General features: G+C 40.5%; 1 protein-coding gene across 1 annotated transcript; it reads right to left on the bottom strand.

Annotated features, from left to right (window-relative positions):
- Positions 1–1,016: 1,016 nt before the first annotated feature.
- On the bottom strand, positions 1,017–26,444 carry MATCAP2 (microtubule associated tyrosine carboxypeptidase 2). The gene is made up of 7 exons (XM_065832237.2): positions 26,217–26,444; positions 19,641–20,308; positions 13,030–13,173; positions 10,739–10,871; positions 9,338–9,643; positions 8,722–8,819; positions 1,017–4,243 (listed from the first exon to the last, which is right to left on the bottom strand). Exons 1-7 carry the CDS (start codon positions 26,239–26,241, stop codon positions 4,082–4,084), a joined length of 1,536 nt encoding a protein of 511 aa, XP_065688309.1. The 5' UTR covers positions 26,242–26,444; the 3' UTR covers positions 1,017–4,081.
- Between the last annotated feature and the right edge of the window lie 491 nt (positions 26,445–26,935).

Here is a 26,935-nt window from a genome sequence, read left to right as displayed (position 1 = left end):
ATTATTGAATCATTGTAAATGAATGGCTTTAAAATCCAATATCCAGATTTTCCGGATTTAATCTAATATAGACTTTTAGTTGTGAAAAGTCCATAATTACATTAGATAAAATTGATCAGTGAAGCCAAAATGGATTCTCCCCTCTATATATTAAAGATACGTAATCTCATTTTTTAACTGCACATTGAAAAGAACTCAAGTCCTTAATTTGGTGCTAATGTACTATGAAAATTATTAAGAGACTTTTAAATGAACACTTCGTTTAAAAAAATTTGGTCAGGCAGTTTCCTTTCTGTAACAAATGTAACATTTATTCAGTACTGAAATATACCTCCCCAGCAAAGCTCAAGCATTGTGTTTCATGATGCTGACACTGTAGAAGGGGTATCTGGGGTGCACTGGGTGATGGAGAACAGTAGTGAACAGCTTGTGGAGGGGGGGGAAATTTCAGGCTGAGTTTTCCGAACTAGCTAGCAAGGGAGGGGGAATGCAAGGCAATAATAATTTAGCTGTCTTGCAAGGCACATTAGCTAAAGTATTTCTATAAAAAAGAACCCATAGCCCTTAAGTGTTATCCTTACTTACACATGAGGCAGCTGAACCATAAGAAGATGAGGGGACTCCCTGGAGATAAGCAAGCAGATTTTATAATATGAGAGGAGACCAGGAGCCCTGAGATGAAGCAGCGGGGGAGAGGGAGGTGGATCAAAGTGTTAAAGCATAACATTTGAAGTTGCCTTTTCCCGCACGGATGTTGCTGAGAAATTTATCGCAGCCAAGTGGCTATGATGACGCTGCAGACCATATCCTAGAAAAAGGACAGGGCAGAGGGAGCTGTAACCCAATATAAGACTTTAACAGCCCCTTCATAACTTCAACCCCAAGTGATGTTTTTCAAAACTGTGTCAGAAAACCATCGCTTCCATGCACAACTTGGAATGTGCAACTAGCTGCAGAGGCAATGCCATCGAGTGTAACTCTCACACACTGCAATGATGTAACACTTCAGTACTCTCATCTCTGTCGTTCTTTCATTTATCTTTATTTGTGAAAGTTGTATAAAACGCCTTTTAAAATTGGTCTGGTGAAATAAGGAGGCTTTTCCAATGTTGATCAGGTTTCTGTATAGGAATAACACAGAACTAGCAACATGTGGATACACAGCAAGTCAACTGAGCCAGCCTGCTCGGAAAGGCTGTCATCACATCACTGACATCCTGAAACTGTGTAGTGACATGAGCTCATGTGCAGTGCTGTCCATACACTTTATTACAGATGACTTAGTAAACAGCCTCTTCACAGTGGAAAAATTGAGGAAAACTTACAAAAGCTACACTTCAAAATTTGAAACACTTTTACAAAGGAGGAATGACAAATCTGATGGCGAAAACAGGTGACATCTTTATCTATGGCTACAGTATTACTTTGATACAGACCACTTCCAGACTCGAACCTTGCACAAGGAAAATCTATTTCTAGAATAGAAACAGAACAGAAAAGAAGTTAAATGGCACCCACTGCTTTGGAGAAAATGTGACAGTTCTTAGAGTAAAGCAAAAATACCTGTAGTAGCATTTAGGGCTACCAAGTGGTAAAAGAGTCAACTGGCTGACCGACAAAGGGCTGTAGGAACTGTATTTTGTGGCAAAGCAGGGTGACTAGCACTGTCTCGTGGTTTCAAGGACACGTTATGTACATACACTTAGATTATAAGACATTACTGCTGGGGGAGAGGGAAAAGCACTTCGCTTATGTAGAAGTCACTGGGAAAGGGCAAGGATCTCTCCTGTAAGGCGGGGGGAGCAGAAAATCAGTTCAAAATTGTCCTTTTCAGAAAGGACTGGCCCTTTCACATACCCCTGGGTCAGCAAAGTGAGCCAGATTATTTCATGGTGTAGCTCAAATCATTGCCTGATCTACTCCAAAGACAGCTTTTGACTGCAATCTTTGACTTGACCTCAGCTGTGTGTGGCTTTCTCATTGTTTCTGGCAAAGCAACCAAAACCTGGAGCATGTGGGTGCATGACTGCAAATGGTTCCTGTCAGGCTGCTGCAACACCATGTCTGCACAGTGCAGCTCTAAAAGTTGGGCAGGCGAAGTTACCAGTGACCAAACTAGAGAGCCTGAAGGGGGGGAAGGAGAGAAAAATTACTTTTATTTTAGCATACAGAGGCTGAAAGGCTTTCAGCTCATGTAGAATTTTTGACAATACAAAATTAAGGCTGCTGTGAGCAGTTCTTGGTCCCTGCCTTGAAAGTAACCAAATTTAGTAAATTTATGCTTGTTGAGTGCATTTTCTTTTTTGAAGCAGTCAGCCAGCCAGCCAGTGCAAATGCACCTGCACTCCTATGTAAAAAGAAGCTGCTTTCATGGGATTATTCAAAAACCTTCTGACCAACTGAGAGCTTTTCCTCACAGATTTTCCTATGGATCAGAAAACGCATCCTCAAGGCTTTGCTGCAATGGCTGGTAGTGTCCTGGGTGGGAGAGTTATTCCATCTGTTTCATTAAAGAAAAGAATAAGCAGGGAGGGGATACCAGGGCTTAGGTTCCTTGCAAATGTGGTGTGGAGGAAACACTGGCTTCATCTACTTTCCTTATCCAGTACTGGGCCTGTTACTAGTGGGTCAAGGCAGAAGGGGAAGAAACAGCTGAAGCCCTTTCTGAAGCTCTTGCTTGCTCCTGCCCAGCCTCTCCTTACCGTAGCTGCTTCCCAGGAGTTTGGAGAAGCCCTGGCAAAATGCTGTCTACTAAAAAAAAAAGCCTTTGTCAGAATACTTAAGATGTGCAAAACTCAATCTGCCTTGATAATTCCATAATACTCTGAAATCAGAAAATATAGTTTATGTAGGAAGCCGTCCTGCATCATCTAAGCTGTTTCTTATGTGACTAGTCATGGCTCACAGTGACGTGCCTTCTCTTGGTTCTGGATACAGCACCGGCAGTTAAAATAGAGGTAAGGTTGCTTCAGAGTGTTGCAGCACTTCTGGTGGAACACAGGAATAGGGCACTTGTGTTTCTCGTTTCCCCCCCATCCACATCTTGTTTCTTCAACAAGCTCTGCAAGCTCAAGTTTGCTGTAGCATGGAGGTGCTGCTTCAGAAGGTGTGACTTGACCCTCTGTTAGGCTCAGGTGACCCACAGAAGAAGTTGGTGCTGCTTGCTGTGCTGAATCATGTCCCTGTGTTCCTGAATTTATTTAAAATATGTCAGTCATGAAATTGCAGTTCTGTCTGATCCTTCTTCCAAAACACTGCCGTGTTGAACTTCCTTGACATTTTATGCTTGCCCTCAAAGGAGAAAGACCCTTCCCAAAATTCAGCTTCCTGAAACATATGCTATAAAGATGAGGAATAGTGTACCTTTTTAAGGGGATAAATGGGATAACTTTGCTACCTGCTTACAGCCATTAAAACAGCAATACCTAACTTTTTTTTTTTTTTAAATGCTACTGATCCCAGTTTAAAAAAAACCAAAACAAACAAACAAACAAAAACATAACAAACCAAACTGAATCTTTTTATAGCATTACAGATATTTGATCCTATGGCACACAGACTTGCTTCAGTGCAGTGTTTTATAGATTTTTCTTTTCTCATTGCAGTGATGACCAAATGGGAAAGAGTTATGCAGACAGTGATGTAGCAAAATCTACAGCAGTTCTACTGCTACGAACTGTGAAAGCTATGACTGAAGACAGGGGAAAAACAAGTGAACTAAGGGGGAATTTCTGCTCTTTCTCCTTTCCTCCATCTCTAAACCTGCATGGGAAAAGGTGGTATCTTACAAAAGACAGTGTCAAGCACTATACCTAGCATATAAAACAGAGCAGATGATTGGACAGATCACTGCAAAGGAATTCCTAAGCCAAATTTTTAAAAATGCATAAACCCTTTAAAAAAGAATCAGTATACAATCACAATACAAAAGGAACATAAAGGGACATTTTTTTTTAATTCTACAAATTCCAGCCACCCTTCCCTTCAGCACCACCCCTCATAAGTTCATTTTTGTAAGATCTGGGAAGTCCAGTTTTACATCCTCAGTTGCAAAGAATAAGTGAATGGTGGGCTAATACTGTTAATTTATGAGATCCTGGAGCTCCTCATCAGTCAGCTCATTGACTTCCATGATCTTTTCCAAGTGCTCCATATACCGGGCATGGTCTTGCAGAAAGTGTGGTACCCTCATGTTCTCAATCACAGCTAATCCTTTCAGGCGGTCCACATCTTCATAGGAGATCTGCAAGGAAGGACATGGGTTAATTTTGCACTATAGCCCTGTTACTTCTCTGCTGCGGATCTAAATTCTGTCTTGTAGATGAGAAAAGAATTCAGTGCCAGGGGTATTAAAAGCTTGTGAGAATCCTTTGAAAACATGAGGATGCCTTAGTGGAAGATGCAAAAAAAAAAAAAAAAAGTAATTTTAGCAAATGCCTCCACACTTTCTGCTTTTGATTCAGTCAGTGAACAGACTTGTAGGAACCTGAATGAGAATGACCTACAGCAGCTGCAGGAATAGAAGGAAAGGATGGAGCACATGCGAGTCTTGAAGTCTCTTCTCAAAGAGGTGAAAAGATTGACATGAGAATGGGAAAAACACTGTGCCAAAGACTGAGGAACTAGAAAGGGAGTGCAGGACAGGCCTGGCACAGGAAGCAGGCAGGCTCCAGCTTTGGGAAAAGCTTGGTGCCAGCTGACCTGACCTCTGATGTTTTCATTTTCACTAGCAAATGTGCTTATGCAAAGTTATATTAAAATGCACCTCTTCTAGTAACTAACTACAGCACGGGCAACCCATAAGCATCCCAATTTTATTTTTTCCCATTCAGTAGCAGTGTGGATATTGGATTTGCCTCTGGGCATCAGAGCTGTCTGTGTATATGTGTGACACTCTCAAACTTTTTCAAGCTACTACAGGCCCTACAATTTTTTTTCTAATGAAAGCTGAGGTTTATCTCCATAATCTTGTGATTCTGCAAACTAGGACAAGTCTTGAGCTCAGGGTACCTCAAGATGCTGTGAATGATGGTCCAGAAAGGATGGATGCTTTAGTTGTTCAATAGCTACAGAAGCTGCCTTGCAAGCATAGAACAGGACTCCGTAGGCAGCTCTCCAGTGCGACGAAATGTATGTGGTTGCTGCTTTGTCTACAAGCTGCGCGTTCTGGGCACCCTACAGACAGCAGCATATGTGCTGGCAAAAACCACCAGCCTGGCTGTGCTTATGAACTGGCACATCCTATTTCCTCACAGCAGGTCTGTGCCAGGTGGTTTGGGAGCAGAGCCTGCTCCTTCCAACCTTGTGACCCCACGTTTCTTCTAAGAAGCTGAGCGTTGTGTGGTCAGGGCTCCTTGGAAACAGCCTGCCCTCTAAGCAGGTGACGGTTGCCATTTGGAAAATATTATTGTGAGCGTGAATGATCCACTGATGTGTAAGGGGCATGGAAGGGCTCTCTGGGAAGACAGGACAGTGTAAGCCAGATTGCTAAACTTGATCCCTACAGGTGGTCAGACATGGGGTGCATAACTCACTGGTGATAACGGGAACAAAGTCCGTACAGGGAATGAATTTCCATCTGAGTACACGTGTCCTTTTCTAGCTGCAATGACAACATGCATCCTGATTAAAGAAAAACCACGAACATACACCCACGGCCAGGCTTACTCAAGTTATTAAGATACTGCTGTTTGAAGATGGTGTGGCATTACACCCAGTTAATGTATTTAGAAGTAGATACAGAGGAGCTATACAAAATCATACCATCTCCTCTCAGCCTGGAGTCACAGCACCAAATGAGATTAAATACTGACCTTCCCTCCTGTCTGAGCTTGAAATTCCACCTCTTTTCCTCCCAAACAAAGGAAAGAAAAATGACCTTTTCCCTCTCCTAGTTATGTTCAGGGGTTTTTGTTACTGCTGCAACCAAGAAACAAGTATTTGTGATCTGAGGTATAGTTTGAATGAGGTGCATTTCCTCAGTCCTTGCAATTGCTAAAAAATGACAAAAGCTGATATCCTGAGGAAGATCAAAAACATAACCTCATCCTACTGTGTCAACAGGTTGTCTTCCTTAGCACGTATAATTAAAATCAATGTACAAGGTAAAAAAGACTGAGGTTAAAATGGGCTTACTTAGGGTCTTTGTAATGTGCTCACATTCTTGGGAAACACAACAGTAGGTGACATTTTGCTGCTTTCATTTTTAAAACTCTGGTACTTATGCTATAGTGAAGGGCACCGAATATCTGCATCCTATTTCTCGTATTTAATATTAGCTGCACGCTATTACTACATGAACATTTTGCAGTGCTTCCCATATTCAGTTCTTTGCTGAAAAGTTTTAAGACTGCTCCTTCTAAAAAGCAGTTTTTCTTAGGCTTTGAACTCTTTCCTTAGTCACTTCTAGGTATGCTGAACAGTTCGTGTTCTGTTTCCACGCACCTCTCTCTTCTACACTGTAAGTGATGTCAGAAGCATTGGGAAGGCATGGCTGCCTCCATCAGCCAGATCTGTAGCACTCAGATGAGAACAGAAGACACAGAAACTTCAGTGTGGCTCTGTCTTAAATACTTTCACATGAGAAAGCAGTCCTCCTGTTTTACAACTGTGTTAAGTGCCTACTCAAGCACAGAGGAATTTGTTGTCAACAGTATAGTCGACTGCTTTCATTTCCTATTATGTTCATACCTTTATTGTATTTCCAAGGAAAATATGCCCAAGGTAGACATGCTGAGAAAGATGAGCTCACTTGTTACAACACAGATAATCTTCAAGAGGCAATGTAATTTTTCCCACTAAATTCTGGGCTTCCCTATGTTTAAGTCCTGTGCTTTTTCTTCTAACCTGGAAGACATGCCAGCTGAGCTTAATACTCCAGTTGGAACAACCTGATGTTTCTGTTCCACCCTAAAAAAAACAAATAAATTACCCTTTAGGTTGGTGATAAACTCATATTAACCACAGGCTAGATCTCAGTGCAAGTTTCAAATTTCTCTATGCTCACAGAACTTGTTTTTCCTGAGAATATATGGAAATACTGGAACGGGTCCAATGAAGGGTCACTAAGATGATTAAGGCACTGGAGGATGATTAAAGCACTCAGTCCTGTGAAGAAAGGCTGAGAGAGCTGGAACTGTTCAGCCTGGAGAAGAGGAGGTTCAGGGGGATCTTACCAGTGCCTATGAACACCTGATGGGAATGAATAACGAAGGAGTCAGGCTCTTCTCGGTAGTGCCCACTGACAGGGCAAGAGGCAATGGGCACCAGTTAAAATGCACAAAATTCCATCTGAACACAAACCACATTTTTACAGGGAGGGTGGTAAAACAATGGCACAGGCTGCACAGAGAGGTTGTGGAGTCTCCATCAGTGGAGATATTCACAGCCCAGCTGGGCATGGTCCTGAGCAACCTGCTCTAGCTGGCCCTGCTTAAGCATGAGGGTTGGATTAGATGATCTTGAGAGGTTCCTGCAGACATCAACTGATCTGTGATGCTGAGAGCGGGCACTGTTCTGACACACAAATTTCCAGCTTGATTGCAGAAGATGTGTGCAGCAGACATTCAGAGTAGATTTTAAGATCCCTTGATTTTAGAAGTTGTAAAGTCAAGCAGTTATAAATTACTATACTGCTAAAATTAAAATGCTTGTAGAACCTTAATGTCAGTGCTTTGCCATATGGATCACAGTGAAATCTGTAATTATGTGAGGAATGCCTTATGATGTTTTTGAAGTGGCTTGACAATCCTGCAGACTCCCTGAAGAGAGGAAGGGATAAAGCAGTGCAGAAACAGCATGTGTTCAGTAGTTTACCAGGCAGAGGCTGTGTGGAGTTAAACAGGCTTAAAGCAAAAGGAAGTTTCAGATAATAAAGTTGCAGAGACTTATTTGACAGTGTGATTTTATTTTCAGAGCTTCCTAACTTGATTCAGTTACCTAAATAGGATGTTACCCAATATGGATGTTTCTGACACTAAAGGCAAAACTTCTTAAACATGGACCTAAACCCTCTATCACAATATGCCACTTCCCTTTACTGATGGCCAATTAGGCAGAAATGTCAATATACCAGCTCTAAATGCAAGCATAACAACATCAATTTGAATCTTGCTTTATGAACTGTGAAAACTTAGCAATCCGAGGATTTGGTTGAGGAAGTGTGACAAAGTTTCTGCACTTCTTAGTATGATTTTGAGAACAAATAAGCAATGACGGTTAGAAAGGACATATATGTTCTGTGAATGTAGAAATACTACGTGTTCTGGGGAAGAAAAATACAAAATGAATTTTTAAAAACATCAGAGGTACCATCAGTGCGAGAAATTTGAGATTAAAAGCTCCCTGTGGTGGAAGGGGTTGTTAGTATCAAATGGTTAATTGTGGTTTTTACTGGGACCACGACCTTATGTAGCACCTGTCCCACTTGCCCAAGGCAGTCCATTGTACTGCAAGTCAGGTAATACCCTGTAAAGGGTGGAAAGGAAAGTCTGAGAAATATGACCATAAAATCTCAATCTGATAAGTGAGGAATGAGGAAAAGCTGGTAGAAATTTTTAGGACCTCAAAATATTTCTAATTTGCACTGTGTAATACAAGGTGTTGTACAGAACAGAGATCTTTAAATCAAAGTAAAACAGAGCACATTGATTCACAGCTCTTTACAGACAGGGTTGCTGAAATGATAGAACTGTATCCTTTGGTAAGAATGAGTCCACTCACCTTTCCAAGGGCTGTCAGGAGATGAAAATCAATGGACTCCCTGTATCTCAGGATTCGGAGGATTCCATCCAAGTATACCTGATCCTTATTGAAACAGCCTAAAAGGAATCAAGATACATTGCACTCTTATCAGGGTTTGTACAAGGCATATTCTCAGAAGCCATTATGAGCAGAACAATTTTATTGTTATAAACTAGGTATTTATGACCCAGACTTTGAAAATCTTCTCAAAAACTAACCAGAAGGCTAAACCCACTAGCCAGAGAAAGAAATCAGACAGAAGATGGTGTCTGTGAATATCCACAGCAACATTACATCTCTTGTAATAAACATGAAAGGAGGTGAAACTATGAGTATGAACTTCTTCAGTTTTGCAATTTACATTCCCACTTCCAACAAAAAAATGCATTACTGATTCAGTTTCAAAGTCTCATGGATGTGCATTTACTGCTCGTTTTCAATAGCACAAATCCTGCTTGCCTCATTTCAGAAAGTGCAGAGTCCCATTTCGCCCTTTTGCAAAAGTTTTTACTGTGTGACAGGATAAAGGAGCTCTGTGAATGTTCTGAAAACCTCCCTGAAGTACAAAAATAGAGAAAAGAAACAGGGAACCCACCTGGTTGTGATGTGTCAGTCCACCCTCTCTTGGCTCGTACGCAGTAATCCCACCTAGTATTGGGGTCTTTGACAAATTTCCCCACGTCCTGGAAGAGCTGGCTGAAGGACATTTGGCTAGCCTGATACACCGTGTAGTAGAGCAGGGCAGCTCTCCAAAGAAAAGGGTCTTTGCGGAACAGGACGCTGTGAATGCTCGCCAGCCCCTCTTCTGTAGGGTTGATTGGTTTTAACCCATGTTTTCTGCGTCCGTTCCGGTTGCACCAAGGCTGGCTGTTGTTGTTAAAACCCCTAAAATAATGAGTTCCTGAAAAGAAAGGAATATAGGACTTAGAACAGTAGCATCAAATGATTAAAAAATAAATTATAAAATATGGAAGGAGATGCCCATTTCAGAACTCTGAACTGGTAGGACTAGGCACTGGGAAAAGTGCCAAATTTAGCCTTGTCTACAAGAGAGAATTTTTTCAGAAGTGGATATATGGTGCAATTATTCACCTGCTGACTACAAGTGGGACTCCCAAAAATGCTTGAGGAATAAAAATGTCAGCAGTACTTGAATTCCCAAATCTGTGGAAAGGAATTTGCATAAGTGTCTTACATGCTGATTGCCTCTAGCACTGGTTAGGCATTGTAGTGAATGGAAGGAAGGAGAATCAAAGTAAGGGGGCAGAAATGTTGCTTCTTGAAGGTGATTAAACAGCCATACTGCAGCCTTGGAAGAGGCTGTGAACCCTCACAACGTAACAGTGGTTCAAGGCAACTGCAGGGCTTATTATTCTTCAGTTGAAATTCAGGCACCAGCCAAGTTTATCCAGTTTTGATGTACTTAATTAAAACAGATTCACTGAAAAGTTTGTAGAAATTTTCCACAGGGCTGGGCCAACCTTGTGTAATGCAAAATCAAGGCAATCTTACACCAGTTAAGAGCTCACTGGGTAAATTCTTCATGCCTAAGGCATGCCTACATTCGCAAGCAATGAAGCAGATTTGTAAAGTGAAATGGCTGGGGCTGAACGGTCACACTATTTTTGCTTCCCTTTTTTTTTCACTCCAGACTACCTCTAAATTGCTCTCATGAGCAAAATGTCCCCGAGCGGTGACAGCACAGAAGGTATGCCCTGGAGAATGACATCTGGGCTTGCATCATCCTTGTCTGCTGCAAGGTTCCTTTGTGGGCCAAAAATGCTAATGTACGTGAACCCTAGGAATCCTCAAGTGGATTATTTTCCTTTTACTTCATGCCAGAGTGATAAATAGGTTTCTCCTTTCCTTTAGCACACCTACAGCACAGGTTCTTTAGACAGGCACATTTCCTTCTTCTCTAGATGTACATCACAAAATAAGAAAGAACACATGCAAGTACTCCCCTTTGCCTGAAGAACTGATGTCACGCTCATACCAATTTCATGTCTCAGCATCCCTTCCAGCCAGTGCTCTCGTGCGGTGGAGATATTGATAGTGAGAGTAGGGCGGCCATTCACCACTGTCATTGAGGCTCGAGACAACAGGTCCTCCGTGAGATGGACCACAATCTGAAGATGAGAGAGTGTGGGTAGCAAAGAGCTCTCTTCTCGCTTCTGTTCCTGCTTTTTTTTCCATTGGCCCTTCCATTATTTAACTTCTCTTTGGTTCCTTGCCCTTCACAACTCCTCCTTGCTACCATTCATCAACTATGAGAGACACTTCCGACCCCTCCGAGCTACCCTAGTCCCCTGTGCTGGTGACAAAACCTTGGACTTCGGTGGGACTCAGCATCAGGGTCAAGATAGACAGACAGGAGACTGCAAAATTTAAAATGGTAACACTGACTGGATTTGGGGGGATGGGTAGCAATTATATGCAGAGCAAATTAGACAAAATTCCGCTTTCTGAACTGTGTCTAATTATCTTGGTACTACTGAGAAATGAAAAATATTAGATAAGCACACATAAATGGACTAGGTATCTATGCACTTTAATGTCTGAAACCTTTTCAGTTGCAATTATAAAGCCACAAGAATGAGAGAAGGAAGCACTATTTACTTTGTTTCCTGACACATGATGCAGACTTGAAATATTATTAAAATACCAGTATTATTTTGTTTTATACAGGATAGTAGTTCTTGTTTTCCTGTTTTCTCTTGGAAAATTGGTAATCAAAACAAAAACTGCCAGAGAAGGTAATTAATGCATACTGATATATTTTGTTATTTGAGTTTCAAAAGACTTCTTAAACAAATAAATGGGAGGGAGAAGGGAAACTCTCTTTCTTGAAAACTAAGCACCCTTCCCTCTTCATACAATACATAAAGAAACAGCACTGCTCAGAAGAGTACAAGGGAGAGAACCTACAAGAGAGCGCATTTTTTTAATACCAAATTTAACAAAAAGGACCCAGGGATCAAAGGCATTAACATGGTACTTCCCTGTATTCAAAGCCCACCATTCAGCTTCAAGTTCAACAGCAAGTAATCAGTCCCATAAAACTCATATTTAAGATGCAGAAAAGATAGGTAAATCCCAAAGCATTTAGATTTAAAGCATGGGTACCACTTAGTTTTATTACATCTCTTCAACTGGAAAGAAGTAGTTTCATAATATTTTAGATCATACTAAGCATGATGTATTAACCTTATTTTTGTAGAAAAAGCAAAGCATTTAAAGCATTTCATTAGGAAGGACATGGGATAATTGACAAGGGTGTAGGATCCTGCTTACATGAATACAAACCAAGACAAAAATGAATGCAAAGGAAGATAAAAGCACAGCAGAGACCAAAAATGTTGGGGTTTGGGGTTTTTTTTGTCTGCTTGCTCTAACCTGTAGTTTTATAACCTACTCTTAGGAACACAGGTAAAGTCTAGTATCAGCGTCAAATTATAGTCTCCTAAAAAAGTGTGATGCATTCAATCTTTTATCCTAATAATATTAAGTTTACTAATTAAGCCTGGTTTCTGGGGAACTAATTTTTGTCTCTTGACCTCTGATTCCAGATTCCTCTTGCTCACTGCCAGTGACCTCATCCAAGTCTTGGACTGTGTCAGCTGGTGTTTTCATTTGGAATACTTCTCTTTTTATACATTTGATTTCATCTACTATATAACTCAATCATACTGACTTTCAAAATCCTACATGTAGGAAATAAGTTTTTTGCACAAAGCTCTAAAAATTAGATGGTTAAAGTCAGGAAAAAACAGCACTCAAACCAGCTCAACATGCCACCCTCTCTCAGACATTTTTATTCACTTATGTCACTTTCATTTGTGTTGCTTCTTATAAATCAGTCTCTTGCACTGGTGCTTATTTTTCTTGGCCTTCTCTTAACTCTTTCCTTTGGTGTAAATAATTTGATACAAGAGAACAGATGGCAGAACTGGTGAATAAATGGAAATGTGCTAGCCCTCAAGTAGCTGAAAAAAGGAGGGAAGGAAGGGTGTCATTCTTGGGTACTCCCAAAAGTGGCGAATTTAAGAGCAATTATATAGGAATCAGGAAACAGGCTGAGAGACGGCTGAAGCATTCACAAGGAATTTGCATCATTTCAATTGTTCAAAAATGAGACTGGGCACAGCCATGTGAAAAATGTGATGTAAGGAATGTTTTGGTAATTATGGAGGAAAGGCCTCAAAAATGGTCTCCCCCCAGGTCCATCCATGTGTAACTTCGAAGAGCTACATGAATGTTTCTTTCCTGATCCAGTGTATGACTTACCTCACCAAGACAGCCTTCTTTCACCATATACTTCCTGACGTGATTCCAGATGCGACTTTTGGTCAGCAAGCTGCCTCCAGTGGCCTGCTCAAATTTTTCGTAGCTTCCATACTTCTGCAGTGTCCGCTCCATAATGTTAATGGACTATAAAATACAAAAGCATAGCAAATATGAATGTGGTAAGAGCTCTGCATCAGACTGGCATGTGTATTCTTTCCCTCTTAATGTTGCTCTCCCTTTCTTAAATCTTTCTTCCTTTTTTTAACTCATTGGGAGTCACTATCAAACTGTAGTCATTAGATACAGGCTGACACACTCTGTAATCAATTTATACCATCTTCAGACATACATTAATGCCAAAGTACTGAAAAAAAAAGATTCTGATTAACTCATTCTGGACCCACATCCATCAGCATGACAAAGATGATTATCAGTCTAGTGAAATAATACCCATTTTCTCTTTAATTTTGGGAATTTTTTACAACTGCCTTGTAAATCAGACATAACAGGTCACAAGGACATTTGCATGTTTCTTCTTATGGTTTTCCAAAGAATTTTACAAAGATCAACCATTACTGTCATCTTGCGTCATTTCTTGGTATTTTCTTTATTTAGGAATGCTGAACCATCACTACGCAGATGTGTAACTATAATTTTAATGACAATATTTCTACCAAAAATGTCTCCTTACAATGAAATCCTCTGTGCTATGAGTGTACCGTGTTTCAGAAAGGAGGAGAGAGAACAGGAACTTTATTCATACAACTTTCATTTAAATCTTTCATCTAAATCACAATACTTCTTCATTATCCCCCAAAATGAAGAAGGCATGTTTCATTAGACAAATAAAGTGGTATCAACAACTGTCTTGCGTATTGCTGCTAGAAGAAATCCCTGTGGGTGGAAAGCAGATCATGATGCTTATAACATGACCTGAACTCTGCATGTTGAAGATGTTACTGGTGGGATGTGAAATGCTCATCCCCAGTAATCTACTTCCCCACATATCATTTCACACCCTTAAAAGAACATGTGGTATAGAATAACTTGTCCAGCAAAAGCCACATTACAGGAAATGGCTTTTTTTCTTAGATACAATAACGGAAGCTATGAAGAATCTCACAGGAAGAAAAAAAATACTACCAATATTGCCTTAAAAATGAAGGTTCTTGCTAAAAAAATGCTACTAATGATGAAGGTGGAAATCTTGCAGATTGAATCTCTTTTTACATTGTACACTTATATCCATGCATGAAACCGATAACATGCTTGTTGTTTCCAGCTATGAAATTCTGACATTGTCAGATTGGCTTATTATCCACAAAAATAGGATTCATTGTGTATCTCTCACTGCTACTAACAATCCTGTTTTTCAAGTTGCAACTAAAATACTCTAATTGCTACTGAAAGCCATAAATGCTAGCTAAATATAATCGCAAAGTTCTGTAGCTCTTTGATGAGAGAAATACCACTTATCTGAATGCCAACGAAATACTGCATCTAATGTTTAGTATTTATTTGTCCATATTATATTATAGTTATTACTAAATAATAAGGGGCTCCTCGTCAGATCTGAATTTCTTTTTCAGGAATGAAGAAAGCAGCACAAGGATAATTTTTGGGGGGTTATTTTCAGGTAACAGGCACTGAATATAACATGGAGCCCTTCATTTGGGGTTCTGCACCTGTCTCTGAGGTGAGATGACTCAAAATCGGGTGTTGCAAGAACTTTCTGGGAAAGGGGAAAATCCAGACCAGCATGCCAGCTCTTGCCTGTTCCAGCATCCAACTGTGAGCTTATTTTCCTGCCTCTGGGCCAACAGAAAACAAGGTACTGATATTGCCACAGTCCCCAAGTCCAAACTGTAAACTTTTCAGCAACAGGGAAAAAAATGGAAGAAGGACTATGTGGCTATACCATGTTACTGGGCAGGAGTAATTCCTGGTATTTTCATTATCATCTAAAAGATCTGGTTTAATCCCTCTTATTGCTACCAAAGCGTGTCAAAAGAAGCAGCGGTCCTAAGACAAGTCTCCTTGAGCAGCAAATCCTGTTGATGCTCAAGAAAGTAATGACACAGAAACACTAACAAGAGCAAGACAAGGCTCTGCTTAATTGACAGATTCAGGTGGGGGGGGGGCACGTCTTTAAACAAATTGCTTGCAGCCAAGTATGTCTCTGAATTCCAAGTCACCCATGTGCAGCAACACGGCTTAGTTACTTGAGAGTTATTGTAGATATACGTGCTAGTAAGACATGCCCACGAATTATTTAAGGCAAATCAAGTTAGAAAAAGGGTTCAGTGACCTCAGAATCAGCCCGCTGAGTTCAGTCAGCTCATCCTACATTCAGAAGCAACTCTGCTACAAAAGTGTTGCAGTCTGTTGAGATTTGTGAGAAAGCCAAAGGTTGCAGGCACCTTGGCTTTCCTCCCTGCAGAGCTTATTTGCGGAGGGGATAAACTTCCCAGCTGCATCCTTAGGTAACAACAAACTGTACCAGATGGAACTTGTTAGTCGAATCAGCAGCCAGAAAATGGTGGTTCCCCTTCTTTCTGGGGTAAAGCGGAATGGAAAGAGGTAAGAGTGGGGTTTTGAGGCTGGTCTATTCAGGCTGTAGTGTTTTGGGGTTTATTCAGTGTTTACAGTGTCTTTTCTTTTGCGTGCTTTTTATTTGCATGATAAAGAATGTGCTTTAGTGATTTAGAACTGGCAGAAGTATTTTTAATGAAAAACTTTTCAAATACTTTGCATGGAATTAAAAATGAATACTTATTTGTTTTTTGTATGACACTGTCCTGATATAAGCCTATGGTCCTACTGTGGCATCACTAGAAGTGATCTACAGTCTCTTCTCGTGGAAGAGGAAGTTTGTGTAGGACCCTGAGAACTTATGCTACACTTGGATAGCTTGATATGCTTTGTGTTATATATTAATGTACTTTATCTGTAGATCTCAGCGTAGGAGGGAGTTTGTTACTAGTGAAGAACGCGTTGTCTTGCAATTAAGTGATTTTATAGCCAGTGATACGTCATTGAATCTTCAACATGCCTAAGCTGTGGTATCACGTAGATACTGCAAGGGGTTACTCCATGTCAAATGCCTTGTTTTGCCTTCCAGTCCCAACTAACTATTTTTCCAACATCTGATACATTTACTAATTACAGACTACTTATATGAATGACTTAAGAGGTGTATAATACAAACACAACGTGGCACAACTGATTTATTTATTACCTCAGAGCTGCTATATTTTTATGAGTACAAGGGAAGAAGATGTATAACTCCTTCATAGGGGATAATTCAACAAAATGATGATTAAAAAAAAATATATATAGAGAGAGATTTCTTGACTTCACATACAATTCAAAGAAACAGGTGTTAACACACAGGTTACTTGAAGCTGCAACTTCCTTGCTGATCTTGGTTCAGCAAATTGCAACTGTTAAGTCACCTGCTCTGCAAACACTGGGGACGATTACTTCTAGCTCAGTATTGCCACCTCTAGCATCTGTGCAAAAATAACACTGTTAAAAAAACTTAACAATGAAGGACAAGAAGGTTGAGCCAGCAGGAGTGCCAGTAAGAAAACTTTCATAGCACTTAAAGCACACAGTTGCTGCACTGACCTTGAAACACAGCAATAAGAGAATTAATTTTTGTAATATTAGATATGTCAATCAGTGCGAAAAGCTGCAGGTCTGCATACTATTTTTTATTCTCAAATTCTCTTCCCTAAAGACACAGATAGTGTGACTCATGAAAGAATCTTATCATGAAGAGAATGAGATTAAGTAGAGAGAAACAAAGAAACAGAACAAAGCAGAAGAAGAGAGAGATTAAAAATACTTTTTTCAAATATATTAATAATTCAAAAGTGTTTGTCTGTGAAAAGTCAATCAGTAAAACTGTTATCTGTGCTCAAGGCTTAAAATCTTTGATCTGACTAGAGGCCTGGGGGTGAAGTGGGTGCTCACAAGCCTGTGCATTCCCCATTGCAGCACTGCTGTGTTAACGGCTTGCAAAACTATAGTTTTGCCTTTAAAAAAATAGAATAAATAAATGGGGCAGGGTGTGATTTGCTTTCCAGATGTGTTGCAGCAATGCTATATTAACCAATTTCACAGATATGCACAAAAGTAGAAAGGGCAATAAAACACCATCTGTTTTAATGTCCTAGCAGGCTATGCACAGCTGTGGATAAAAATATTTTTGAAATTATTAAAAGTCCTGTAAAATTTTCAGCTCATTTCACTGAAGTATCTAAAATCCCCCTATAAAGCTGGTGAGCTCTGTCAGTAAAAAGCTGGTTTTACAGAGATGTTAGTCACAGAAGAGCAAGCAAGTGCAAGTTGCTGTAAGCACCTTTTACAGAATAGGAATAGTTCAGTTTCTGTTCACAGAAACAAAGCTTCCTAAAATAAGTATAGCAACAGATTAAAGCCAAAAATGTTTCAATAAACAAAATTTAATTTATTGTTATTGCAGGAAGAAGGATGACTACACGCGGTTGTGTTTTCACTGCAGACACAAAACTTGACGCCCTGAGTACTTTTTTTGGAACTGAAGTGATCTCCTCTGAACTTAACGTTTCCTATAAGATACCTATACGTTTGTTCTGATAAGTAAAGTCTGCATTAGGAAAAAAAAGATAGCACTGAGGAAGAGCAAGTGCTCATCCAATATTTGCTGATTGAAACAGTGATTAATGCTGCTTTTCCTGGATAGTAAATTTGCATGAAATGAAATTCAAATTTGCGTGGAGATGAAAATTTCTGAAGCTTGTTATAGATTAAAAAAAAGAGAGAGTGCCACCTGCTGGGCTTGGAGCTGTGTTAAAGCTGCCCCTTTTTTTTTAATATGAAGTGCAAGATGTTTTTGTTCGGTATTTTTAGCAGCTGAAGTTTGAAGAAATGCTTTTCTGGCTAAGAACTTCTGTAACTTAAACTAAATATTATGAGACAATTTACGTCCTCCTTGCTAAGTTTCAGAAATATCATACTTCACTGAATATTAAATCCTTCACTGCTTTTTATAAAGTTGTTATAAAGCCTTTATTTTTCCATGTTTTATATGTAAAGGGAAAAAGCTAAAATTACAAATCAGAATAATATTGGGAAATCACTCATTATTAAAATATTTATTATTTAGGTGTGAGGTAGTTTAATTAAAAGAAGAATAAATCAATGACAGGCCCGCTCCACAAAATCATCATGCAAAAATAATTTTTAAGGCTTTGCTACCTCATACTGAAAGGGACAATTTGTATTCAGTTCAGTTTGGCAAGTTAGTTATTGTTGATTTGCTATAATCTATGATTAACGTTGCTAATATTGCTATAAAAATGCAAGGAAAACTTGCTAAAAAGTTCTAGTGAAGGAGTGGTTTTATTTGGTATCAGTATGATTTAGCTGGTTGTTTAGAAGTATGGAACCTGATTTTAAGAACAGAACAGCTGTTCTCATAAAGAACATTTTCTTAATGAAAACCCAGCTAGTGAGTTTTTAAAATACACGGATCTTTTTAATGTGAAAATGCAGACCAAGCCTTACAATACAATGACTTAACAGGTAGTAACACCTGTGTGTGCTCTAAGATTTAAAAAAAAAAAAATAAAAAAATTAAAGTCAGACTATTTACAAGTCAAGCATCAGTTATTAGAATCCATGGTACTTCAATTCTTATAGCCCTTTCGTCAGGAATTTTTGGGGCTTTCAGATCACAAAGAAGTGAAACCCATGTAACAGCAGAATCTTTCCAGGTCACATATCACTTGAAATGTAAGATTCTCTATTTAGGAAAGCTTGTCAGACTTAATAAGGACTTTTTAAACCACTTTTAAAACAGCAAGAGTGGGAAGATGACTGGTTCTGTTATACAGACAAGCACTGTTTTTGTCACTTATGTCGAAGTTGAAAGAAAGGTTATTGTTGTTCTTATTGTTTTTGGGGGGTTTCGTAATTCAAAACCAGGTAGGAAGCCAGGGTAGTTACACAAAATGGGAAAATCTGTGCCTATGTTACAAGTGGGGCTGCATATTATGGTGGTGATGGTGTCTTTTTAAATTTCACCTCTCTGTGGAGCGGAATTTGTCTGCTGCTTGATTGAGCCTAATGTATACACAAATATCCTTTCAAATTTGATTAAAACAAGGAACATCAACATATGCTTATCCAATAATCACGACCTCAAATAATTGCTACCCATCCAAAAGCCTGCGTCACCAAAAGGACTGGCAGGATTTTTACACTGCTTTTTTTCCTCTATTTATTATCTATTATCTAAACATATTCAGACATTGTATGTTTCCTGTATTCAACTCTGCTTCATTGCCTAAAAAGCTTTCTTGCCTCAAATTACGTTTCATGTAAACCCCTTTGTAATGAACTGTGTCTTTATCCTATATAGGACTCCGTAAATATTAGGAAGGCTCAAGAAGATTTTCTTTCAGTTCTACTCCTTTATTCTTATCATTGATGCATTTCTCAAACAGCAGGGGAGGATGATAAACAGGAACAATTTTCACTTGCTACAAACAAAGCCAAATAGCACCTTTACAAGCATAGGAAACAATAATCAGTGGAAAAGGAGAGGACAAAAGTAACAATACCTGCTTAAGAAATCTGTCATCTGCATGGCTGTGCTTAGCTAACACATTTGGCAAAGCTGGGTTTGCATATTCAAACTGAGGATTGTATGTGAAATCCGACTGGAAGAATTTCATCTTCTCTTTCTCCACATTGGAAGGCTTGATTGCAGCCAGTAAACAGAGTTTTTGGCCAGAGATCTCCCCCTCTTTTCCATGACTTTTTGAGGACTGGGATTGCTTTGGCTTTGCTAGATTAAAATGCCTCTTAGCTTTACTTCTGGTTCGCGGTGATCCCGCAACTGAAATACCGTTTGTAAACTTTGTGGTGGCGGACACGGGGCTGGTGAGGAGGACGGGCGGCTGCCTGTTTGTGCAGTACCAGCCGCTGCTGAGCAATGGCAGCGGGACCTGGATTTTGCGATGCTCGTTGCTTCGCGAGGTGGCAGAACACTTGGTAGTTTTTCTGTGTTTCTTGTGGTGAGCAGCTGACTGCTTCTGAGCGTGGTGTTTCTTCTCCTCTTTGCTCTGCAGAAGGACATTGTAGCTGCTGGTTCCTGTGGTGAAAATGTCCTTAAGGATCCCAGAAGGCGGGTGCTGGAGGCTGTTTTCATTATTAATGTTCAGCTTATGTTCTTCTGGGCTCAGGACTGTTTTCTTAGAAAGCTCTGTCTTAGGCCAGTGAAGTTTTTCTGCATTGATGGGGAAAAAAAAAAAAAAAAGAAGAAAAAAAGCTGAGGACAAATTTGATTTTCACACAGCAACACTGATCTTAAGAACTCAAAATTGCGACATAAATGAAACACAGAATAACTGCAGTTCCATCAAGTTAATCCTGACTTCCAGACATACAGAAGAATTGTGTGCGTATATCACTTTTGACAATTAGACTGGGACTTGTAAGATCCAGCTAAACACATATTTTATGCTTGCAACTCCTGGCACAGGTGTACTGTTTGAACCTAAGAACTTGTTTAAAACAAGACTCTGTGCGGGACTTTTTGCATGTTTACTGTCACATTAACAAGTTTTTAGTTTTGAGCAATATCTGAATGATCTTTATCATGCAAGGCTTTCTCTATGGATTAAAAGAAAAAAAAACTTTAAAAAAATAGGAAACTATACAGGAGTATATGAGCAGTATTTACAGTAAAGTTCCACAGGGATCTGTGCTGTGATATAAGCAGTCTGGTGTGGTCTCATCTGCAAAATCTGATTCACAGAATTTACACTGAGAAAGGATGAGAACATCAGAATGGGCCCGCTACTGTGAACAATTTACACCGCCATACAAATAGTTTAAAAAGTTTAAAAGACTTTAGTTTCACGTACTCTGTAACACAGACGGTGAGCTGTATTTAAAGAGGAAAAGAGAGACTGGCTAGTTACAAATACACCCCAAAGAATCCTTACATAACACTGTCATTTCATCTATTCAAAGCTGTTCTACAGTAGCAGCTGGATTTGAGAAAACGTTTGAAAAGAAACACTGCAAACTAAACTAAATGCAAGAAGCAAGTTTCCTTTAGTGAATGAGCCCTCTTTTTTTGCTCTGACCCCTGGCATAGCCTGCAGGGGAGACGGGTCCCTGGTGCAGAGCAGCTGCACGGAAAAGTCACTGAGGACCAAAAATGTATTTAATGTTTATGTAGGCTTGTTAGAGAGAACTGACCTCTCTTCACTGGTTCTAACCATCCCCTTTTCTCACCAACCAGCTCATCCTAGAACATTAGGTGAGCCAGAAGTCAGGGCACAAATAAATGCTGGCATGGAGAAAAGCTTCGTCCTTTTCCACCTAAAATGAAAGGATTCACAGAACAGGAGATATGACCAGAGTTTGATTAAAGCCAGCAAAAGGGATTTGAGCTTCAGCCCACAGTTATACATAGCTAAGCTGTAATTATTTTACACACAGTAATTATACTCAGAGTGGAACATTAGCAAGAGATCATTAAATGCCTCCAAGGTGGGGGGGAGGGGGGGGGGAAGGAATAGTAGTTTAATTTCGGCTTTATTTTCACAGTAAAATTAGGTTTTCCTCCCAACATAGGCACCATGACCTTGTATTTCATGCTATTGGACCTCTGTCAGTTCCATGACAATCTGTGTTCCTCAGTTCTCCTGAAGATGCTGTTCTAAAAAAACCAACAACAACAAACAAAACCACCACAAAACCCCAAAAAACACCAAACCAAAACAACAGGGGTCCTATTTACATCAACATATGATGGAAAATCTGCAGCCTGAGTGTTTCCTCCACTGGAAAGAGAGAGAGATAGAAGCATTAGATGATTCTCTTCCACTACAGCATGTATATCTTATTCAAGCATCGTTTTGTTTCACGGTAGGTTTGCGCATCTTCTTTCAATGTTTGGTGCAGGAACGTGCTCCTTGCTATTCCTGTTCAAATTGTGTCAGACCATTCTCATCACACAGGTGACATCCTGCCTACCTGGCTTACCTTGCTTTACCATGAGCTGTAGTGGTGAGGAACCACAGTTCCCATCACAAGGAAAACAACACCAAATATGCAGCCAGAATACAGTGCACGAGGCATTCATTTCTATGTGTACCTATCTACAAACAACAGCTACAAAATGAGGCATTTTTTTGGACAGCAGAATAAGATGACAGCTTGTGCATCTTTCTTGGCAAGTATTTAAGACTGACTTCAGGCCTGTACCAAGTATTACACTATGAGAATCCTTACTTTTAAGGATAAATGAAAAGCAAGGTTTCCAGAATGCCTGAATACAGAAATACTACATTTCTGAGCATGTGACTTCGCTCGTGTAGACAAAATTGAATTTGGAAATTAAAGAGCTGCTTCTTAAAATACAGATGAGAGATGATAATATAATGAGGTGGTAACACTTCACCTTCTATGTGCATCGATTCTCAAAAGTCACAAAGAGGAAAGCAGCCTCAAATTGCTACTACACAGGGAATAATTTGAATTAATACCACACATGTTTCTAAGAAGTGATAAATAGAAAAGAAAAAAAAAAGCCAGAAAGAGAATTCAAAGAAACAACTAAAAATGACCTTAAAAAACCCCTCCAAGCTCTTGCATTCATCCAACACCAAAAACTCATGACAGACTTCCAGAGCTAAGTAGTACAGTTGGCCAGTTATACATGCATTTATATCTAGATAATTTCTGAACATCAGAATTCTCCTGCAAGTGTTACAAATGGTGGTCGAGTGCTGAACATGTACTGGCAGGTTTCATATGCAAATGGTTTGTGTCAAAAATAGTTGTCCCCAAATCTGCAGTTACTATATATGTGCAATCTCATAGCAAAGTGATTTGTTTTTTCAGCTGCCCATCTAGTGTGGCTCTCTTTCATTTTCTTCTGACTAAAGGAGGATACTCTTTGATGCATATTTGTGCTGAAAACCTAGAATCAATAGATAATCCATCAGACTTGAAAGATTATATTAGGTAACTACTTTTCACAGAAGTCATTTAACTGCCATTATGAAGTTTATTGGTCCTGTGAATATTATTCTTCTACAAAATAAACTAGAAAATATAACCTGAGATATCAAGATCATGCCGCAAAACACCGAATTTTAAAGTTCTTTCTCCAGTATATTTGTTTAATCTGTAACGTCCACTTCAAACTCACATCTGTAAGTCAGACAGCATCAACCAAAATAAAAATACACTGTCTTCTAGTAAACTCAACTTACTAAACTATAACCAAGAGTTTCCAAGGTTTAGCAATGTTCGGTCATTGAAAAAGGGGTCTAGTATTCTGAATGTAAAACCAATTCATTGCACAGCCTGTGTTCTGAAAATGTACTTCAGTGTTTCGAAAAGTACTGAGATATCATACTGCTATAAAGTAGCCATCAATTATACACATCATATAGGGTTTTTTTAATCTCATTCATGTGTTACATGTGTTCCGAGATGTAAAAATTTGAATTTACTGACTTTATGCATTTCAGTTTCTGCAACAGCAAACAGTCAAAGAACACGCGCCCAAGGCTCCAGTTACCTTTGAGAACCTCCCTAAAAATGTGCAATCTAAATACACAAGTTCTCTTCATTGATTGCACTTCCAAACACTCAGTCACAAAGCCTCAAAAATCTAAAAAAAAAAACCCAAACCAACCAAACAACAAATAAAACACCCCACAAAAAACAACCCCACTGAAACAAACCACAACAAAACTAGTGTTTCCCATCACGTTTACTTCCAGTTATTGGTATTTTGTTCCTCTCTCCAACAGCACAGTAATAAAAATATAGGTCCTAGAGACACTGGTGAATTACTAAATGAAACAATCTGCCAGGTTTGGAGTGGAAAGTGGTGATGTAGAAAGGAGGAGAGGGCAAGAGCCTCCATTGTCTCAATTTTGGCATCAGTAATGTACCAAGGGACAGGATTTTCTTCCTGTTGGGTGGAAATTTACTCTGATTGTCTTGGGCTGGAGTAGAGCTCTGCCCCTCTTTGGTGCAGCCGTGTAGCCATTACCACTTAAAAGAATTAATTCTGTTGGTAATTGTAAACCTAAAAATATATAAATCCTCTCCATTTTAAGTCAGTCTGCTCCTCTAACAAAAACAAGAGTGACTTGCAAGATACCTAATGAAGAAACTAGATTAGACTACTGACTTCACAGCTTTAGACATTCTGGAACCTGTACAATAAGTTGAGTCTTTTTTTTACATGTATCTTGAGACTGTTGGTTAAAGTGTCCTTTAGCTGAACATTGCTCATTATATGTTAAAATGATGATGTAACTAATATGCCAATGTGAAACCAATTGGCTCTTTAGGATTGCCCTGAGTAGTGATAAGATTTTGTATATAATAGCTGTTACTTTTCTTTCTGGCATGCCAGATTTATTCCAGCATCCAGGCTTGCACAACTCAGTTATCTGTGCTAACTTTGGCTTATTGCACATGGAATAGACCCTGGTTTTGAGACAACAGCTGTGTTTGGTTTCTGCCACCCCAGAGGTGGGTTAGTAGGACAGCTAGCTGTGTCCATATGATGTTGGAAACTGTGACATTTAACCTAAGATCTTTCCCCCCCCCAAATTATCCACCTATTTGCTTTCTTCCTGCAACAGCATATCTGTCTTTAATTCTGAGCTCCAAAACCAAGGGCAAGATTCAACTACGAGCCAGCTTGTATGTCTGATTCATTAACTGCCAATGTTTGTAAATAACTCTGAAATATCTACCATTTACAGGACTCATTGGCATGATTTTAGACTGTATTTTTTGTCCTTTAAATTGCAATGATATTGAAAAATGTAGTCTTTCTGCCTTAAAAAGCATAAACTGATGTGTGAGCAGTTTCCTGCATGTATGTTCCTACACTGAAATATGACCTTACGTAATTTACTCCAAATTCAGATTCTTCAAATTAAATTATATAGCACGGTAATAATCAGTAAAAGTGAAGACTTGGCCCTAATGAAATCAAGTAACAAACACCTGTTCATTTAATAGACTCAGGATATAATCACAAAACTGATTTATAGACAGACCTCCACAGGATGAAACTTCCATCCAAGGAGATCTCTAGGTTGCTCTACTGCAGCACAGGTGTGTTCAGGAATGTCTGATGGAGGGGGATGGACCCCAAACAACTATATCTCCTTTTAAGAAATCTTAATCCTGTAAGATTACAGTCACCATTGCACATCTCTAGGGATGCTCCACCTGATTCCATGAACGATATTTCTGCTCCTGTTACCAGAAGTAACACCGTACTTATATCCACACACAGATGGAACAGCATATAAATTACATGGAGAAAGAGTAACTGCAAGAAATCTTAGTTACGATTGTAACAGTATTGTATGACAAGACCCTAAGATCTCTTCTAGGCTCCCCGTGTAACAAAACAACATTGGCATAAAGCAGCAGCAGAAGTGATGCATGACATGACATCAAATTTAAACAAGGAAAACATCTGAGTGAAAAACTTGTTATGCAGCAGCAACTGTATTGCAGATTTTCCTACATGCCACATATACTCAGCACTCAAGGTAAAAGATTTTGATACCACATAAAACCATTCCACATTATAGTTATATGGTCATAGCACAGGTTTTTACATACGTGTATTATAAAGATTTGTAAAGTTCTCTGAAAATACGGCAAAGAGGATTACTGCAGGGTGAAAGACACCGATGCCATCAGCAGTATTTTTATCAGCATTTTGGTTTGCGTCTCCTGCCCCTCGCCCCGCGGACGGGCGGGCAGGTGTCGCGCCCGCCCCGGTGTCACCGGACGGGGACACGGTGTCCGTGTTCACCGACGGGACCCCGCGTCGCCGTCTGTCAGGTCCGGTAGGTGCGCAGCACCGTCCCTCTACCCCACGGAACAGATGCGCTCAGAGAAACCCCTCGGGTGATTTGTTTCCCGCGCGGGAGCAGCTGTGGGCGCCGGGAGGACCGTGGACGCTGCGGAAAGCGCCGGAGGGGACCGCGGCCCCACCTTGCGCCTCCTCCTGCCGCCGCCAGCCCCTGGCCGAGGCGGGAACGCCACAGCCGCCCCAGAGGGGCAACCGGGGCCCGGCCGTGCCGGAGGCTTCCGCCCCGGGAAAGGCTGGGGCTGGGAACGGTACTCACCGGTGACGCGGATGGACTCCAGCATGGTGCTCTGTCCCGCCGGCTCCCGCTGCGCGGCGGGATCGGCCGGGGCGGGCGGCGGGGAAGGAGGCAGCGAAATGCGCCGGGCGCGGCGCGGGCTGTGGCTGTCTCGACAGCTCAGCGAAGCCGGCCCGGCCCCGCCGCGGCCGAGGGAGCCCGGCTGGCCCCAGCCCGGCAGGCAGGAGCCGGGCGAGCGGAACACCCGCTCTGACCTGCGGACTACAAGTCCCGGCACGCCTTGCGCCGCCCAAGCGCTGGCGCGGCATGTCGTGGAGGCCGCGCTGCATTCTGGGAGTTGTAGTGCAAGGGCGGCCCCGCTGGCGTCCTGGGGTGGCCCCGGGCGGGGCGGGCACCGAGCTGCACCCAAAAATATCGCCGAAAGAGCCCGCTTTATCACAGCGGCACGGCTTGGCGTGAGGTCCCAGTAACATCGACGGGTTTTCAGCATCATCCTTTGGAAGAGCCTAGCAGGCATAACTTGTGCTGAATCAAGCGACTGCATTGCAGTACATCGGTGATTATTATCAATTATCGTCACTGCTGTAATTTATAATAATTTGTATAACTGATAATTATCAGCCGGGCCTAAGGCAGTCAGTGAAAGGACTGCATGGGACAAGGACACTCAGCAGGTGTATGAATGTGCTACCCCAAGGAGCCATCATCTCTTCCTAAAGAGAATGGGGCAACTGCATCAA

The sequence above is a fragment of the Patagioenas fasciata genome, chromosome 2 (assembly GCF_037038585.1).
Source record: "Patagioenas fasciata isolate bPatFas1 chromosome 2, bPatFas1.hap1, whole genome shotgun sequence".
Classification (NCBI taxonomy): Eukaryota; Metazoa; Chordata; class Aves; order Columbiformes; family Columbidae; genus Patagioenas; species Patagioenas fasciata.
Note: the sequence above shows the minus strand (reverse complement) of the source record. Positions and strands in the feature narration are given on the sequence as shown.